At 44.6% G+C, this 19,899-nt stretch overlaps 1 protein-coding gene across 2 annotated transcripts in view; it reads right to left on the reverse strand.

The window, feature by feature from the left end:
• Mbtps1 (membrane bound transcription factor peptidase, site 1) overlaps positions 1-19,899 on the reverse strand; it is a 54,244-nt gene that overhangs the window by 12,001 nt on the left and 22,344 nt on the right. For both annotated transcript variants that reach the window (XM_075977433.1, XM_075977434.1), the window contains exons 7-17: positions 19,622-19,738; positions 19,091-19,158; positions 14,998-15,100; positions 13,048-13,199; positions 10,782-10,943; positions 7,295-7,439; positions 4,306-4,494; positions 3,137-3,309; positions 1,693-1,808; positions 942-1,098; positions 160-284 (exon numbers count right to left, since the gene is read on the reverse strand). In XM_075977433.1, the coding sequence (XP_075833548.1) occupies positions 160-284; positions 942-1,098; positions 1,693-1,808; positions 3,137-3,309; positions 4,306-4,494; positions 7,295-7,439; positions 10,782-10,943; positions 13,048-13,199; positions 14,998-15,100; positions 19,091-19,158; positions 19,622-19,738 (1,507 nt within the window). The remainder of the gene's footprint in view (positions 1-159; positions 285-941; positions 1,099-1,692; positions 1,809-3,136; positions 3,310-4,305; positions 4,495-7,294; positions 7,440-10,781; positions 10,944-13,047; positions 13,200-14,997; positions 15,101-19,090; positions 19,159-19,621; positions 19,739-19,899) is intronic.

Consider the following 19,899-nt stretch of genomic DNA (forward strand, 5'->3'; position numbering starts at 1 on the left):
GACCTACGGCCCCAGCCATAAATGTGGTTTTTGAGGACACTGATTAGGTCTTTCCAAACTACAGCTCATTTGAATCCCATCTCTTCTTCAAAAGCATGTAGCTCAAACCCTCATCCTTCTGCCAACTGCATGCCTCTACACACAGACACAAAGCCTTACTGTCATGGTTTGCCAGGGCAAATTCTCCTTCATAAAGACGGTCACTGAACCCCATGTTCCACACAGATAGCAGATCGTTCAGAGCTGGGATGTTGGCTCCTCCAGTATCTGGCATCCACCACTGCCTGTAAAAGTGGCAGCAAGCACAGAGAAGGCAAGAATTAAAATCCTCCCATACACTTCCTCTTTCCCTGACAAAACACGGTATCTTCTGTCACAATCCAGTCCACACATACACAAAAAAGTGTGAACTGAAACAAGCTGTTTGGTTTGAGAAATATATAAAACCTACTGCTCCAGTAAATGTGTAGAACACATTCAAGCTTTCTTTTATGAAATTAGAATCAGAACTTCACTGGCATCCAACCCAGACAAGTCGAGTCTAGATCTTGCCAGAACTAGAAGGAGTAAGAGGTTCTGCCAAAGACAATCTGTAACACAACACAGCACTGACAGCACTCTAGCACTCAGCCGTTAACTACACAGGTCTCTCTGAGGAACAGTTCCTGGGGTGGATGTCAGTTTTCTTATGTTCAGTCTGAAGGATGCAGGACAGAACAGCTCAAACAGAAACCAAAGCACAGGTATCTCAGCTCAGCAAGCGAAGACAATGACCCCAACTATCATGGAGCCCAGAAATCTCTGTCTCCACAAGGAGCTTTCTTCACCCATGGTCCACTACCTACAAAGACCACCCCAAGTTAAGACAGTCACACAAGAGCTTGCTAGGGGACTCTAACCCCAAAGCCATACCGCCATGCACATGCCAACTGCAACTGTACCTTGTGTTCTCATCGTAAAACTTCACTTTCCTCATAACAGAAGTGTTGTACCAGTCACTGAAGATGACAAGGGAGAGGCCGTTGTCCACGTCCCTCCTCAGCTTGGTAATCTCCTCAGGGAAGTACTCTTCCTCACTGTCTACCATAAGCAAAGTGCCTGATGGAAGAAGTGCTACAGTCTGAGAACTGTCACATCTGAGTAGCAGAAGACAATTCAGAAGTGCCACCTCTCACTGGTGTCCCACCTAGGAGTCTGGTTGGTGCCACCCTGCATCACTACAGAGGGAGGTGAGACACACATGGCCAGGGCCCAGCAAGTCATAAGGACCAACTAACTGTGCTCTTTGGTTTTCATCTTTGCATAATGTAAAGATTTTTCATTACTTTAGGAAAGTGATAGTATTAAAAAAAAAAAAAAAAGACTAGAACAGTGAGGTGGAACCATAAAAGCTCCTTCCACTAAACTTGAATTCAATCCCCAGGATCCATAAAAAGGAGAAAATTCCAAGTAGTAAAAATAGCAAAGAAAAAAAAAATAAAAAGACTACAAATATCTCTGTGCACAACCAGTGACATTCTGTACTCAGCTGAGAATTACAACCATCACGAGCATTGTGGAGAGCCTCATTCTCCACCTCCACTTGGTCACAGGGACTCTCCCAGGCTCCCTTTATTGGCCCATCAGTGAACACTGGGAACACTCAATACATGTATGTTGTGGGCTGAAAAACTGGACAACAAGACTGCTCACCGTACTGTGTAGCGTCAAAGCACGTGAATGGGGCCCCGAGCACCTCCACGAAGTAACCCATGCTGCGCAGATGCTGGTACATGTCCCTGAAGTTGGTGTGGACATGGTCGCCATTCCTGAAAAGCAACAACCAGAGTGGTCAGATGACTACTCTCCACTGGTTACCAAAGGAGGCCAGAGCTGTCTCAGCCTTTCCAAGACTGAATCATTTGGTTAGACAAGGGAAAAGAGAGCACGGCAGGCACAGATGATAAAGTGATGCAAAGACAAGGCTTAAGCTGTCCTGAGCAGTACTTTAGAGGTCCACATCAACTTGCTAGTAGCCACCTGCACGTGACAACCACCTCAGAGACACATACACTGGTGCACTGTGTTCAGGTTAAGCACAAGATTCCCTATCACCTTGGTTGCTTTCCTTTCAAAACATGCTCATTTTCCCTGTACATCTGCCTAAATGCTGGCAGAAAGATCCAGCGCCCATCTCCTTAGCCATGCCCACTTGACAGGCTCCTGCACAGGCTATGGCCTTGCCTGGTGTCAGTTTCCCCTATTCCTATCATATGTCTATGATCGGAACCCATCACACTCCCTTTCAGGAAAATTTTACTTTAAAAGACAAATCTGGAGCTAGAGAGATAGTTCAGTGCTTAAATTGGCTGTTCTTACAGAGGTTTAATTTCCAGCATCCACATGGCAATGCACAACCATCTACAACTCCATTTCTAGGGGATCTGATGCCCTTTTTTTGGCCTCTGCAGACAATAGGAATATAAGTAGTACACAGAAATATATACATATAAAACACCCATACATATAAAATTTTTAAAATAAATAAAAAAAAGGCAAGTCCAACTCTGTAAGAATCCTGGTCAAGCAGGACATGGTGGCACATGCCTTTTAATCCCAGCACTCAGGAAGCAGAGGAAGGTAGATCTCTGAGATCAAGGCTACTCTGGTCTACAAATTCCAGGACAGCCAGGACTACACAGAGAAACACTGTATTGAAAAACAAAAAAGAATCTTGCAACTTGATACTTTTCTCCCCACATTTCACCATGGAGCCCATAGACAGAAGTGGATGGACTGGAGTGAGTTGTGGAGATGGTCTTCTTTCAAATGACCATGGTGGTCTACATATGACCAATGGAATGCAGAGAGGAAAAACTTGTCAAGAGAACAGGGACAACACCCAGGCCTCAGTCAGAGCCAAAGGAAGGCCACACGTGGGAGGACAGAAGACAGCCTGACAGTGGGACTGAGCAGACTTGCCAGCTGACTCAGTGGTAGACGGGGAAATAAGACAACAGAGTATGATGTCAGTTTCTGCTGCACAAGTGCATGTCCAGAGAAGTGGCTGTCCTCACAACACAGCTTGGCTTCCAAGAGTGGCAGGAGCGAGGAAATAACCCTAGGGTGACAGGGAGCAGGCAAAGCTGCCACTCACCAATCTAAAGGGTCATTCTTCATCCGCAAGTTGTCCCTGGGGAAGTAGCCTGGCGGGTAGCGGAGGTTGTGATACTGGTCCCAGAGGACTCTCTTGCTCCGAGGAGGGGTGGGAATGATCTTCACCTTAATTGGAAGCTTCACTGTGGAAGTATGCTCGGCACCATTTTTTGACTAAAAAAGAAAATGGAAAAAAAAAACAAAAAACTTGAAATGCACCTCCTTTCTGAAAAACTCTCAGCTCACATTTTAAAACTTTTTTTTCCTTTTTCCTCTTTCCTTTGTTTTTAGATAAGATCTCAAACTCAGGGTGCTGGAAAGATGGCTCAGTGGTTAAGAGCACTTGCTGCTCTTCCACAGAACTTGGGTTCAACTCCCAAAACCCACATGGCAGCTCACAACTGTCTGTAACCTCAGTTTCAGGGGATCTGACACCCTACAAGGACATACTTGCATGCAGACGAAAAACCAATGCTCATTAAAAAAAAAAAAACAAAAAACAAAAAACTCAGGATCTTTCTTAATTTCCAGTACCATACTGTGCTTACAATGGTTGTTCCTATTTGCCAATCTAACATGCATAATTTAAATATAAAAATATATGACAAGGGCTGGAGAGATGGCTCAGTGGTTAAGAGCATTGCCTGCTCTTCCAAAGGTCCTGAGTTCAATTCCCAGCAACCACATGGTGGCTCACAACCATTTGTAAAGAGGTCTGGTGCCCTCTTCTGGCCTTGAGGCATACAGACAGAATATTGTATGCATAATAAATAAATAAATATTAAAAAAAATATATGACAATAACCTACGTCATGTGTTGCAATTAATTCTGGTCAAACTCAAGAGCTGACTTAAAATTCAGGTATTTTGTTCCTAAAAGCCACTAAAGCAGTGCAAGACCAACCCCATATTTGCTTCCTGGGAGACGAATTTCAGATGCACTAATTTTGATCTTGAAATTAGGCCCAAGAAGGTCCTGTCTGCTGTGAAACAGCAGCAGAGCATGAAGCAGAGTGGGGGCCCTGGGCCATAGCTCACGGCTAATGAGGCTAATCCAGTCAACCTCAGTGGTCCATTAAATGGAGACCCTCAACACTGAGTTTGCCTCCCATCTCCTTCTCCTAGCAGGAAAGGGTTTTTAAAAAAAGCTACTTTCTGGTGCACCCTTACTTCTATCTCTGCTGGAGAAGCCACTGTGATCATGATGTGGCCCTGTGCGATGCCTTCCCAGGAAGCTGCCTTCTTGGTCACAGAAATGGAGATGGCCAGGTAGCCTGACCAAGGCCATAACACGGAGGAATAGGAGAAGGCCACTTCAATGTTGTCTCCATTCTGTGGTAAATAGGGCCGCCACTCAGGCTGTAGGAAAAAGAAAACAGGTCAAGGGTGAAGTGAGCTGTTGGGGACGCAAGTGAGCTAGCTGGTGTTGAGGACTACTTCAGTACACAGGGTAGATGGGAGTCTTGGACACAGACGTGACGCCAGCAGTCTACAAGACCACCACCATGGATATTCTACAAGGTTATAAAACTCCACCATCCCTAAGAAACTGGGTGCAACTGTCACGAGTTCTCCAAGAACTTGCATCAGATGACGAGAAGTGACACAAGAGACAGACACCTCAGACCTGTCCTCAGAGTTACACTGACTGAAGCGTCACAGATGCCAGCTGTCACCAACCAAATCGCGCAGCTAGTGAAGGGCACCTGGGGGAGGGTTGAGCACTGGCTGTAGACCGCCCTGTTGAATAATACACACACCCCACAATGCGCCAGAAGAGAGAGGAGAGGGAGGCAGGCACGAAGAGATCACCTGGAAACCATACAGACCTAAGTCACTGACTCCCTCACAAGCCATAAAGCCCCAGAGTCACGGCAACTGCCTAAGTGACTCAGCATAGCTAAAAAATAAATAAAGTTCCGGAAAAGAGGAGCCTGTAGGATATAACACCACAAATCCCAGCTTTAATGACTACTCTTGGAAGCTACTGGTTGGCAACTGAGAATTTTTTTTTTGTTTGTTTTTTTTGTTTTTCGAGACAGGGTTTCTCTGTGGCGGCTTTGGAGTCTGTCCTGGAACTAGCTCTGTAGACCAGGCTGGTCTCAAACTCACAGAGATCCGCCTGCCTCTGCCTCCCGAGTGCTGGGATTAAAGGCGTGCACCACCATCGCCCGGCTCTGAGAAAAAAAAATTTTAACTCCCACCCATCTCTTAAGCAACAAACGTTAACTAATGAACAAACTTAATGTTTAATCCTATAAACAAGAATTAGTATTAATATAAAACCGACTTTAATATACCTCTGTAGGGGTTTATAATTTTTTCAAACGACAGAAAAAATAACAAAGATGATGAAAATTCAACTATATCAAAATACAAAACTTTTACAGAAGAAGTGTGGACTAATAAAACAAGCACATTAAGTCATATCAAAGAACAAGAAACCTGGGGGTGGCACATTGGGGGACTCTATAAAAACCATAACAACAGCTATCTTTTCCACGATACAGAGAGACTGTAAGAGCAATAGGGGAAACTGAAACTCCAGTAAAAAGCAGGAAAGGAAACACAAAGGTAATTGGCACTGAGAGACGATAATTAGTAAACACACGTGGAGGTACCCAACCCCTGGGGTACCTTCACTAACAAGAGCACCTATCTCTCTAAAAGACTCTCTCTCTCTCTCTCTCTCTCTCTCTCTCTCTCTCTCTCTCTCTCTCTCTCTCTCTCTCTCTCTCTCACACACACACACACACACACACACACACTAAAAAACAGCAGCGGCAATATTCACACAATGGATATCACTCAGCCATAAAAAGGAGTAAATCACTGGATGATGCATGAGGAAACTTGAGAACATTTTCAGTGAGAAAAGCCAGTCACAGCAGGACACACACAAATCCTCTAGTATGGACTGTGCAGAGCAGCCAAACCAAGAGATGGAAAGCAGACTGAACCAGGTATGGCCTTTAATCCTCGCATTTGGGAAGCAGAGGTAGGTGGATCTCTATAAGTCTGAGGCCAGCCTGGCTAGGACAGCGATGGCTACACAGAGAGACAAATACAGAATGTATCTCTAATACAAAAAAGAAAAAGCAGACTGACGGCCACAGGGACCGGGGAGGGAAGACAGAATAAATGCTGATGGGTGTCTTCAGGGGTGACAGAAATATTCTTGAATGTAATGTTGGCATAGTCATATGAATACTAACAACACACTGACAACAGAAAAGAGTCTCATGAAATACAAAACTGACATGGGACACATGGTACGGACGCCCCATAACACCACAGCAGCAGTCTAGTGGTACAGCTCTCTTGGAGAGAATTTGGTGTACACACCAACAGCTGTAGTACATTCACACCCTGACTCAAGATTCTTATCCAGGGACTGCAAGCTAAAGAAATAACTCAGAAGAAGACTTTGTGTGCAACAGCAAAATATTTACATGTAAAAGCCACACAACTGATCAAGCAAGAGCACAAGTAATCAAATGATAAGCCAGCACCCCATCATGCTGAGACACTGACAGTACACTGCTGTATTTTTATATGATTACAGCGAAAAAACTGATATAAATTTTTGCCCACTACACATAACAATATGACATATTGTTGCAATGTTTTAAACAACAGCTGAGTACTGGAGGTGGAAGTCAGTCTTCTATGCTTCCCCCTCAACCCTTTATCACTGTGATGTCTACACAGTGAGTTAGAAAATTATGAAAGTAAAATTCAAAACAAGGGTCAGACCTTCTAAACATGAAGGCCTATTCATGTTCACTAAGGAACAAAGTCATTTTCACCAGTCAGTGGCTGTTAAAATTAAAACGTTCTCTGACATTCAGGTGCTAAAGCCAGAGAATAAATTAAGGCCTCAACTTTTCTGTAGAGGAGCAGGTATGATTTTCTGTGTGAGAAAGAGCTGTCCACCACCTCTGAAGCTTAAGCAGGTGAAAGCAGTACCCCTCCCCCTTTCCAAGACAGGGTCTCATTAGGTAGCCCTGGCTGTCCTTGAACTTAAGAGATCCACCTGCCTCTGCCTCCCAAGTGCTTGGACTAAAGGTGTGCACCACACCCAATTTAACCCTTTTTTAACTTCAGGAGGGATAACTGAGGTACAAAAGTTTGGCCATGTCACACAGAGAAGTTTCACCTTATCCACAATTCTTCCTGTGACTCCCATGCCATTGAGGATGGTGACATTAACGATTGTTGGCATTCCTCCATAGTAGATGGGCTGGGAGCAGTAGGGCCACATGTAGGGACACTCAGTCAGGTCGATGTAACTAGGACTCAAGCTGAAACAACGAAGAGAGTGTTAGTGTAGACCACATCAGAAAGCAATGGGGAAGCAGGCAGCAAGCTGGGCACAGGCAGCACAGTGGAGCTGCATACTGTACGGCTGTCCTGGCTGGTCCTAGAGTGTGCTCACTATGCAGCTCCCTGACTACGGGAGTAAACAGCAGAGGTAAAGTAGGTAGCACCTCCCACCTTCCGTAGTCAGGGGCTCTGCCAGCTGCAATGGTAGCAAACCATGGACTGAAGTTGCAAGAGGCTTTCTTGGGCAGAAACACACCCATGTACTGATGCAGCCTGCTGCTTGATCAGACAGCTCTGTGAAACCCTGCCTGGGGGCTGGGCAGGAGGGGAAAGCATAGGAAGCCTAAGTCTGGATTCTTCCAGACACCCTGCTCACCAGTTGTCTTCCTCGCTTACAGCAGGGTCCCTCTGTATTCTTGCTCTGCTGTACCAGACACCCTCAGCTGAGACCCATAAAGTCTTCAGTAAAGTGCTAAGCCTGGAGAGGTCCCGGCCTGGCTGAGATAGTACAGAAGTGCTGACACAATGATCCTGCACTTACTTTCATTGGTTGTGTCTAAAAGGCATCAGTGTGCAGTTAACACTATGCCTAACAAGCACTGGTGTCAGAGGTCTGTGCAGATGGGAAGAAACACAGCAAGTGGATACAGCAGACACACCGTGGGCATATGGCTCTATTACCTCATAATGGTGCACTCATCTTGAACATATGGGCAAACTGAATTACTAGGTAAAATCCTAACATTATCTTTGTGTACATATTTTCATGTTCAAGAGCACATGTGGGAATATCACCTAGTCTTACTCCTGGGGACTGGTTGTATGGCTACTATTGTCTGAGTCGTAAAAGTACCTATACTCCATGAATAGTTAAAACCAACTACTATGATTCAACTAAGAATTCATGAACAAGCACAATTCATTACCACACACACATAGACACACACACACAAACACAAAAACCAACAACAACAAAAAAACAGCACACCACGGCCAAACAGTACAGTTTCAGACTCATGATTTGATGTCAGGAAGTCTAAACTACAGGCATCTTATCAATGCTGAAACAGTCTACAAAATTCTAAGCATGGTCTGAGTGCGAAACACTACAAAACCATCAACCAGAAATTCTTATGATAAAACCTACACTGAGTCCCAAAGGCAGCACTGAATACAGTGAAGAAATACTGAGGAGCCACATGGGAGGCGACTGCCCCCAGACAAAGCTATCAGCACTATACTGAAGACATTACACAACAATCAACAAAGACCTTAAATTTTTAAGAAAGTTTTAATTATGTGTATGAGACTGTGTGTTGGTATGTGCACCAACTGCAAGTACCTGCAGAAGCTAGAGGCATCAGATTCCTCTGGAGCTGGAGTTACTAACAACTATCAGACACCCAATATGGATGCTGGGAACCACACTCAGGTCTTCATAAGAATACTACACACTCTTAAACACTGAGCCATGTCTCTAGCATCTCTGGTACCAAAATAGGCTTAAGGGTTGGTAAGAAAGACAGATGTACCTCTGTTTTCAATTACCTGATATGTTAGTATATCTGGAAAACTAGAGAATCAACAAGCAAAGTGAATCAAGACATAATTCACAAGACAGCAGGATATTAAATTATAAGAATTACATCAACCAGCTAGAAGCTGTAACAAATGAGAAAAGCCTGACAATAATGACAATAAAAAAGATTAAAACACTTAAACTTACTAAGCAATATATGAGACCTATAAGCAATATGTGAGACCTACAGGAGTCTGTAAAATCTCTTGGGAGACACAAAACCTTGAGCAAATGGCACAGTAATTCTGAGCATGGTACAGCTATTGCAAACATGGCATAGCCGTTATAAACAAATACTGGGACTCGAGAGATGTCTCAATGGTTAGAGCACCAGCTGTTCTTCCAGAGAATCCAAGTTTGAGTCCCAGCATCCACATGGCAACTAACAAAGGTCTGTAAGTCTGTAACTCCTGTTCCAGGGGTTGCAAACCTTCTTCTGGACCCCACAGAACTACACATAAGTGGTGGACAGGTATACATGCAGACAAAATACCCATCCACATAAGAGAATGGTTTTGCAAAGGACCCCAAGTTTGGTTTTCAGCAACCATGTCAGATAGCTCACAACTGTCTACTAACTCTTTCAAGGGATTGGATGCCCTCTTCTGGCCTCTGTGGGAACTGCACTCACATGCACAACATTCCCAATCCCCACAAACACAATTAAAGACATATTAAAACAAACCATTCCTCTTTGGCTGATTTAAGCTTGTAAACCAATAAAAATGCTATCAAGTTTTCTTATAAATGAGCCTAATTCCTATGAAAAGCCACACAAAGAAAAAAACCTTCAAGAAGAGCCAAGAAGATGAACAAAAGAGACCAGCACTACTACATTAAAACACAAATAAAAGCTCTCAACACAACAGAGTGGCAGTGGCATATGGAGAGAGCAGTGAACTGACATCGAGAGTCCAGAGAACAAAAGTACTCCAAGAGGTCTTGGACTAGAAGGGCCTGTGTGGGACCCAGTATACTGGCATTCCAGACTGGGCGGCTTGAGTTGGTGCCATTAAGATGCCAACATTAAGGGAAGTTAGGAGGAGAACTTCTGGGTTCTCAGGACTATTTGTGAAACTCTGATATAACTCTAAAATCGTCCTAAAATAAAAGGCGAAAAAGAAAGTTTTGGTGAAAAACAGCCTCAGACCAATCATGAGAAAACAGAAGATAAACTCATTGGAGACAATCTGCAATATAAGCAACTAACTCTTTGCTCCAAGAGTCAAAGCATAAATGACAAAACACAAACTGCCAGGGGTCGGAGACCAGGTTAACAAATCACACTGCAGGGCCTGGAACCCCAACAGGAAAAGAAGACAAGGGTAAACGTAGTGTCTGAGTGGCTACAGAGACCTTATCTACAGAGGCCAGTGTTACACATGACTTTCAACAGTTGTGTCAGTTCAGCTAAGCTATTATCACTGCCTCATCGGGGAAGCTAGGCAAACAGTATATGACAATTCTATTTCTGCAAATTTTCTGCAAACCAAAGTTGTTTCAAAAGTGTTAAAAGAAATGGAAATCATTCTTTTGCCACATCCATTAAGGTAATATAGTGTCACAGTGTCAACAGAAGCCAGGGTTTTTGCAGGCAGCACCTGGCAAAAGCAGCTCACAACCTTACGACTAAGCCTTAGTGTTGGGCCATCACTCCCGATGTTAGGCTCCTATTACGTGGACAGGAGCCCGAAGGGCCTAGGATAAGAAAACCCTACTGAGGATGCCAGCACATACCCACCTTGCCTGTGGTTTGTAGCTGCTGAGGATCTGATAGGCTCGCAGCAGATCCAGCTTGCCATGGCCTTGCTCAAACATGTTGACACCAGGAAGCCTCCGGGCTGATGCAATCAGGGCTTGTTTCACACTGGCAGGATTCACTAGCTCCCGATTCTGCACTGTGCTGGGGGAAGAGAAACAGTATTTGCTCACTTTTCTCTTAGTGGAAGATAAAAACCAAACTGCCTCCAATCTGCAAAAGGATGGAGCCTGCAGTATGTTTTAAATCTAGCAGGACTTCCTGGTCCAGTGGAGCCACGAGATGAGAATACCATGACCTCAATGGGTCCTATGTCAGGCCTGACCACTCAATAAATCTCCACACAACTTTTCTCATCCGTGACTTTGTAGGCTCATGTCTATTTATACAAAATGCATGAATAATACAGTTTCCTGATAATATGAATAAATTAGTCACACAGGTTGCAGGAGGCAAAACCATCAAAGAGGTGTGGCGTCCCAAGAGAGGAACACCAGCTGGCTGGGAGATGGAAAGGAACACAGGTAGATACTGGAAAGGGACCCAATGTGAGGTGAACAGGAGGTGTAGAGTGAAGGAGGACCATTACCTCCAGTGCCAGCCCTTGTTTTTGGTTTGGGATTTGGAGGCCTCAGGTCACTGTGAACACGCCATCATTAGACTGCACCTCAACACACTAACATGTAGCCTTGTTTGGCCAGCTTGGCTCACTATAACTCTGAAATGTTCATATTTTCTTACCTGTGTGTCACATACAAGTAAGTTTTAGTGACTAGATTGTGGGAGCATTTGGCAGGTAAAAATGGAAAACTTAAGTCTCCTACTTAGAACCCTAAATATTAACTAGTGATGGAGGTTGATCTGAGAGGTAACCAGACAGTACAGACAGTGAGGTCAGCTCTTCATGAGGAATGGGTACTACTAGAAGTTACAGGTCAGTGGGCTCCACTTCCTCACTGAGCAGCTTCTTCCACACCACCGGCTCCTATAACCACAATGGCATCTGATGTGAAGAGGTGAGGTAAAGGCTCCCTCAATGCTGAACCCGCCTGTGTTGAGAGCTGCTACTGGGAACGGCAAACACAGCCTACTCACCTTCCCACTCACTTGGCAGAGACAGATGGACTCTACAGAGAAGTAGGAAGCCAGGCTTCCTGCTAACAATTATGTGATAGGAAAAACCAGACCAGTATTTTCTGTTTCTAGAATCCACAGCACTAGAAACAAAAACCTGTGCAGTTCTCTTTACTCAGGACATATAGAAGTGTGAGTGAAGCAGGCAAGTGCAAGACTGCCTTCCCTCTTCTGCTGTTTCACTGTGGAGGGAAGCAGTGCTTCCAGAAGGCACACACTTATTTCTAGGTAGTGCTGTCACTTTCAAAGACCTGGCTCTGACCTATAAGGGAAGATCAAGCAAGAGACAGACTGCTCCCGTCAACATTATTAATAACGTATACCAACATGAAATTTGCTTAATTATAAAATGAGCATAGAACACAAATTTCAACTATGTAGAGGTTTGTGTGTTTGTGTATACATGTTTGCATTATTACAATATAATACCTCAATAAAGAGCTCAACTAGAGAAGGTGCAAGCCTAATGTCAGGAAATGCAAGCACTTCAAAGACATAACTAAGAAACGGGGACATGGCCCATCTGACCACATGCCAGGGGCGTGCTTCAACACTGTTCTACCACATTTTAGAAACTGCTTCTAGTTTCATCACCTGCAGGAGGAAGGGTCGAGGACTAAGCTCCACTCCAACTACAGATGAGATTCAACATGACAGAATGCGTGGCACAGAGACACTTGTAAGTCATCAAGGAAAGTGGCTGGCTGTCAGGACCTAAGTGGCTTCACAGCTCCTTAGCTAAGAGCACGGAAACAAACTGTGAGGTGATGACTATAACTTGCTTCACAGCAGAAACCAGTTATTCTCTGTGTCCCATGATATAATGCTATAGATGGTAAATCTGCACAGAACTTACTTAAGAAAAAAATATGTCTTGCTAAGGAAATGGAGGGTTCAGCAAGGAAACCTGCATACTTCATGTCCTTGCCTGACACACACATATTGCAAGAATGAAGTCCAGCCCATCACACAAACATATCTCCATCACGGAGCCATAGTGGGCCCCTCAGGGCTTTCTGGTTTACTCCAGCTTCCAGCTAGCACACAGAGGAAATCCTGCTCCTGTGGGAAATGAGGGAGCAGAGGAAGCAAAGGTCAGCTGAATAATACTCACCTTACTAACAAGGTGACAGCCCCAGCAACGACTGGGGAAGCGACACTGGTCCCCGAGAGTGCCCGGCAGCCCCCTTTCACACCGGAACCCCGCACTCCGGCACCATAGGTGACAATGTCAGGTTTCACACGACCATAGCCTCCTGGTAGTTCCTACAAACAAGGGTAGCTTGGTTTCTTATCACATCTATAGCCCTTAGCCGTGGAGGGTTATGTTTGAATAAAACCAGTTAGATTTAAACAGTCATCTTCTCGAAAAGATGCTGGTTTGAGTCTGAAATACACTGTGACCTGAAAACAAGCTTTGGTGAAAACACAGAAAATGAAAAAGTTTTAGTATGCTTTATAATACTAAAATTAGCCAGGCAGTGATGGTTTATGCCTTTAATCCCAGTACCTGGGAGACAGAGGCGGTTGGATCTCTGTGAGTTCGAGGACAGCCTGGTCTATAAAGCAAGGTCCACAACAGTTAGAGCTGCACAGAGAAACGATGCCTTGAAAACTATCAAAAAGTATAGTATTAAAATAGCAAAGAAAAACATTTTGCTGATATTTTAATAATTGCTCAGATCAGAAAGCAGTCACTGACTTGTCACTGCGGGAACCAGCAGCCTGCTCTACCTTCTGATAATCTAAGCAACATCAGAGAACTAGGGAAACTAAAACCGAAAAATATTTATAAGTGTCTTCATAAGAGAAACCAGCATGTAGTTACGACTTGCTGTTTCAAAGAGTAAGGCACCACTGAGGACGGGCATGCCTTTAGACGTCACTCCTTCAAGTACCTAAAAAGTGGGCCCATACAAAAAATAAAAAAGAATTTTAAACCAACTTTCTCTCCCCCACCCCCTGCCGCAGCGTTTCTCTGTATCTCTAGACATGGTTTTGTTGGGTAGCCCACACTAGACTTGAACTTATTTGTGATCTTTTATTCTAGTCTTCTCAGTGCTGGGATTACAAGTATGTGCCACCATGCCTGGCCAAGAATTTACTATATTCTGTTGAAAAAAAGTGACCTAACCTATTTGAAAGGAAAACCTTTCCCAGGCAATCAGTCACAAAAGGACTGTACAAGAACAAGCAAAGGGTGAAGACACCATTGGCCACAGCTCCACAGATTTCTTGGTAGCCACTCAGGCCAAGGGCATGGCACCATGTACAGTTGGGAAGGCACTTACCCAGGAAGCTACAGACTGATGCTGACATGAGAAAGGTATGAATCTTTCTGGGTCCTTCTTGAGATCTCCCAGAGCTTAGCACAAATTAGAGCGGTGAGACATGACCTGACCCCATAAAACACCATGGACAGGTGCTCCCCAGACACCTCTTGAAGGTTAACACAACGGGGTGGTGCTCTGAGGGAACATCTAATTCTGAACCACACTGAAAAAAAGGAGTGACGTGATGCACAATCAAATCCCATGCAGCTCAGTCACTAACATTCTGATACCGATGAATCACTAACACAAGAGGGGTAAATGCAGCGACGCTGTCGGCAGGATGGACACTAACTATTCTTACTGGGCTTTCACTTTAATGCTAAGGATGGAACCTGAGGTCTGGCACTTGGCAGCCGTGTTCTCCCATCATCCTCGGAACTGACTTCTTAAGACCAAAGATAAATCTGAGCTTGAAATGAGGAGAGTTGTCTTTCTCCTATTTTTTGACAACTGAGCCCTCTTCACCTACATGTGAGCTTCTGAAGACTAGAACTGGGAAATGTCCTTCAGAATCCCCCCTGGATCTTCAAGGCAACTCAACTCACTGAATTAAGATGGTTAACACCAAAGGAGCCTGATGTGTGTTACTGCTGCACTAGGTGTGTGGCTGGGTATTTGTGTGCACATACCACAGCCTGGGCTACTTCTCTGCCTGTGCACTGACAAACACAGGTCAGGACTATAGATCAAAGACTCTGAGAGTCATATTAGGCTAATATAGAAAAGCATACCCAGGTAGTCATTCCCCTGGAAGAAAAGCGGGCGATGTTATCTTCAAAGTCAATGCCACCCACTCCAATCACATCCATCTGATCAGCAGGGTTATTCAGAGTGCTAAATTGAGACATACAAAAGAAAAAAGAGAAAAGGGGGGAGGGAGAAAAATAATTTAAAATGAATTAATTCAAACCAGGTCAAGCAGTCCCAGAAAAATCCAAGGCCATATCTTAGGTTCTTCTGCACAAGATGTGTACAGCTTTGACGGAAGGCTACTCCTCAGAGCTGTCCTGTGAAATGCCACACTGCTGCCCTCTCATGCTGTAGCCTCTCTCTCTGCCACCTAACTCATGGATAGGCCCACTTGAGGATTTCTCCTCCCTGGATCTGTCCTGACTATGGACTTCTCCAGAGCACACACATCGATTTCTCACTCATCTAACATGTTCTCACACCATGCTGGAGTTGATTATTTTGCCTTTCACCAGGACACACACTACCTAAGATAGCCCAGATCCATGGTTGTGTTGCCACAGTAGACCAACAGTATGCATGGCACTTTCTCAAGAGAACATGAGGACAGCTACCATCACCATGCAATCTTGAGCCCTAAGATGACAGACATATGCCAGGACCTCATGGCAGTAGATCTGCACAGAAAGCTATAGTAAAAAACTGAAAAAAAGTTTAGGTCATAGCCAGGCATAGTGGTGCATGCCTTTTAACTCCAGCACTCAAGAGGCAGAGGCAGGTAGAGGCCAGCCTGGTCTATACAGTGAATTCTGGGCCAGCTAGAGCTGTCTAAAAAGATTTATATTACAAAGTCAAGATGAAGCTGGTTGGAAAGCAGGCACACTTAAGAGCTTCACACACAACAGCTCTGTTCCAATAACCCTGGTAATGCAAATCACAACTGATTCCCAGAGGTTTCAGGGATGTGCAGCAAGATTCTAGAGCATGAGTTTTCAGAGGTTCAAAGCTCACTCAGTCAATGCTACTCTGTAACCAAGTAGCCACTCAGAGGCAGTAGAGAGCTTCTCACCCAGTGATGCTGCAAGTCTGCACATTTCCAAGAAGGTAAGGAACAGAGGCTAACAAAAGCACATGACAGGACCTCCTACTGTCAGCAGAGAATAGCCACTTCCCATCTCCCTCAATGTGTTAATCCCTAAATCTCAACCCTTAAAAAAATAATGAGGCACTGAGAGGGCCTGGCCAGGAAATAAAGAAGCCCTGTTAGGACTGAAAAGGAGGGTGACTCCAGCTGTAGACTAACTTTTGTAAGTCTCAGGGTTAAGAGTGCAGAATCCAGAGCTCCTGGTAAAGAAAACAGGGGCTGCCCACCTCACTTCCAGGGCACACTCCATCCTCTGACTAGCAACGGGAGCACTCCTCCCATGCCAAGCTGTAAAATGGTAACTTTTCATGAACTAGGACACAGGGACCGGCCACTTGCCACTGCTGCAGAGAGAGAAGATGCCCAGATCCATGAGTTCTGTGAGCACATCAGCAAGCCCACACGGCCATTCCACAAGATTTTCCTTCTCATCTATACTAATTTTACAACTCACAGATCAGAAGCTCTCAGAGGTGACTACCCATAACAGCAGCAGTGGTTCAGAAAGGGCCTGTGTCATAAGGCAGTCAGGATGACAGAATAGCATAATAAAGGACAGGCAGTATCAACAGGAGGATCAGCAGCAGGGACAGTAGAGAGAAACTTCAATTGCTTCTACTGAAGACACAGGTGGGAACCAGACCCAAGGAGGATATGCATGGATCAAAAAGTTCTGCCAAAGAGCAGGCAAACTGTCATGGTACATCAGGTGCCACACCTGTTTCTGTACACACAGCTTTAGTAGGACATGGCCAAACTTGTCCATTTCCCCATCTTCCTGCTGCTTTCTCTTCGCCTCTGCGATGAGACCATCTGACCACAAAGCCTACACTATTTACTTTCTGACCTCTGAGGAAGTTTGCCAATCCCAGCTAGACTTTCAAAGAACAATGTGTATTTGCCCATTAGGCACATCTGTCTACTAGAAAACTGCTGCAATATTGGCTTGCACAGCAATAAAACAGACCAATGGAAAGAAGCAGCAGCTGCCAGTCAGGGCTCTCCTTGTGTGTCAGCATCACCTGCACAGCACCTAAAGAGCAGGCTCAGGACCCTGGGACAAGCAGTAAGGCCAGGGCTCAAAATGGAAGGTGCTCAGCCTGGATAAGCCCCATCAAACCTGTCTAGTCATGCCTAAGGTTCCACTCCTGTCCATGATGAAACAGTCAGGGTAAGGAAGTCTAAAGACAGGAAGAGGGTCCAGGAAACAGACAACCCAGGTGATTCTGAATTGACTGGGGCTGTCAAAAATGAGAGAAGTGGCATCAGGGAGAACACATAAAAAGAGACAAGAAGAGCTGACACCAGATGCCCCAAGAACTGGTGTTTGCTACAGAAAAGGTACTTAGGGCCGTTCATGCCACTTAACATTTTATAAATTTCAACACATCAAGAATTGTGGACTTTTAAAAAGGACAGTGTGTACACCAGGCTGCACTACAGGACTGCCACATAAACACCCACTTCACATCATTTGTCCTATGCTCTGGATGCTTTGTCCTCCAGACACCCTGTCCTCCCTCCGTAAGAGCACCAAATGCAATATGAACAAACGAATGTATATACACAGCTATACATAGGCATGTAAGTCACATCCCTGGCATCTTCTCTTTTCTCTGAGGTCACCTTACACACTTGGTTCCAGTACTGAACTGCACCCATTCTGAGTAGTTTGTGGCTGAGGGTAACAAGCATTCTACAACAGAAATGCGCCCAGAGATTGCTTACGAATGTCATCAATAGAAGGAAAGCCAGAGCTATAGGGAGAGAACTGAGACCCCAGGTGTTTTTGTTAGTTTATTGGGTTTTTAAAAGAGGGTCTGTCTACATAACCCTGGATGTCCTGGAACTCACTATGTAGACCAGGCTGGCCTCAAACTCACAGAGATCCACTAGCCTGGGATTAAAGGTATGTGTCACCACACCCAGCAGGCTGAATTTTTCAGTGGGGAGTGTTTCATATTTCACACTGCTTTAATTTCCAAGAACCGACATATGGCACACCTTGACTCTATCTTCTGCTGTTCTCCCAACTGACCTTGTCAACCCCAACCATCTATGTTTGCATCAGGCACCCAGGACATGAGTCTTGCTGTGTTTACACTCGTTCTTTTGGGACAGGCAGACATTCATCCATTTACCTTTTAATCAATGTGCTATATACACAGTCTCGAAAAATACTCAGAACTCACTTGTCCCTAACAAACCCCCTATCCTAATTATTGTCTTGTTTTTTTTGAAGTAGGGTCTTATATAGTCCAGGCTGAACTTGAACACCTGATCCTCCTGCCTCCAAAGCCTCCCAAGTACTGGAATTACAGGTATATGATACCATGCCCAGCCTCCTGATTAACTTTTGTGTTTGTGTGTGGAACATATTTACATTTTAGTACATGTGGGTATGTATGTAGATATACATGCTCACATGTGTTGTGGAGATGAGGAGCAACACTGAGGGTCTTCCTCCAATGTTCTCTAACTTATTTTCTGAAGCAGGGACTCTCACTGAACCAAAGTTCATCTGGTTAGACTAGCTGGCCAGCAAGCCCCAAGGATCATCCTCTCTTCATTCTTAAAGCTAGTGCTAGGGGTAATAGGTACATGCAGCCACACCTGGCTTTTTATTTAAGTGCTGGGAATCCAAATTCAGTTCTTCATGCTGACGTGGCAAGCACTTGGTCAACTGAGCCATTTCCCCAGATCCATTCTATTTTGAGGGGAAAAGAAGGGCAGAATAGAACTTTCAGGCCTCTAAACTACAGCTAAAGTTTTCAATTAACATAAAAAAAGACTGACTTCCATTTACAATTGTTGAAGCAGGTGATAAGGACTAAGGAAGGGGTCATTGTGAATTCTTTTTTATTTTAATTAAAAATCTAACAAACTTTAGACAGATATAAAGAAGGACACATACAAAGACACACGAACTAAAGACTCAGTTACTTCAGGGGACTAAGAATCCTTCTGGTTAACCTACTGGGATTACTTACCCATAAAGAGGTCCATCATTGCCGATAGCAGAAACCATGATTACATTGTTAGCTGTTAATTCCCACACCTACAAAATAACCAAGAATTTGGTTAACACTACTATCAACAAGTCACTGACCCAGAAACTCTGGAACTTCTCCAAGTACGCCCAAGAAAGGAGCCCCCTCTAAGGCAGTGGGAGGCTCAGTGGGATGGGCAATTGGGATAGTTTTGGAGGACAACCCCATGAACCTGGGGCTGGCGAATGCACAGCACATTGGCCCAGAGTCCAGGCTCAGGAAAACAGAGTGCAGACTTGAAAGAAAGGCATCAATCAAGGCACCAGGGAAGCAGCAATGCTCCTTAAAAATACCTGCTCCCAGGCCTCTAGCACACTAGGTTGCAACATGCAGGCTTCTGAAGTTCATGTCATTAACCATCTGTTTCACAAAGCTGGTATTTCCTTAGCAGAATGACATACACCTCAGGATATAAAAGCACAGTAGTTGTCACACAACATACCGCCCTTGCGTGGTGACTTGATGACCAACCTTATCAACAAAGGGATGATCCATGAAGTCAGGACCGCCGATGCTAAGGTTTAGAACGTCAATCTTCTTTAGGATGGCATAGTTGAAGGCGTCCAAAAACCAAGATGTGTAAGACACCTGGTTAAATCGAAACAGTCCTCTGAGGGTCTCAGCAGAAGTGTAAAGAGCTGTGACAGCTCTGGTTTCTAAGGACAAGCATACTCTTCAAAGCATGGGGACAAATCCCAAGTAAAAATGCTTTAGAATGTAAACATTATACCCACAAACTAAGTCCTCTA

Source organism: Microtus pennsylvanicus, chromosome 6 (assembly GCF_037038515.1).
Source record: "Microtus pennsylvanicus isolate mMicPen1 chromosome 6, mMicPen1.hap1, whole genome shotgun sequence".
Lineage (NCBI taxonomy): Eukaryota > Metazoa > Chordata > Mammalia > Rodentia > Cricetidae > Microtus > Microtus pennsylvanicus.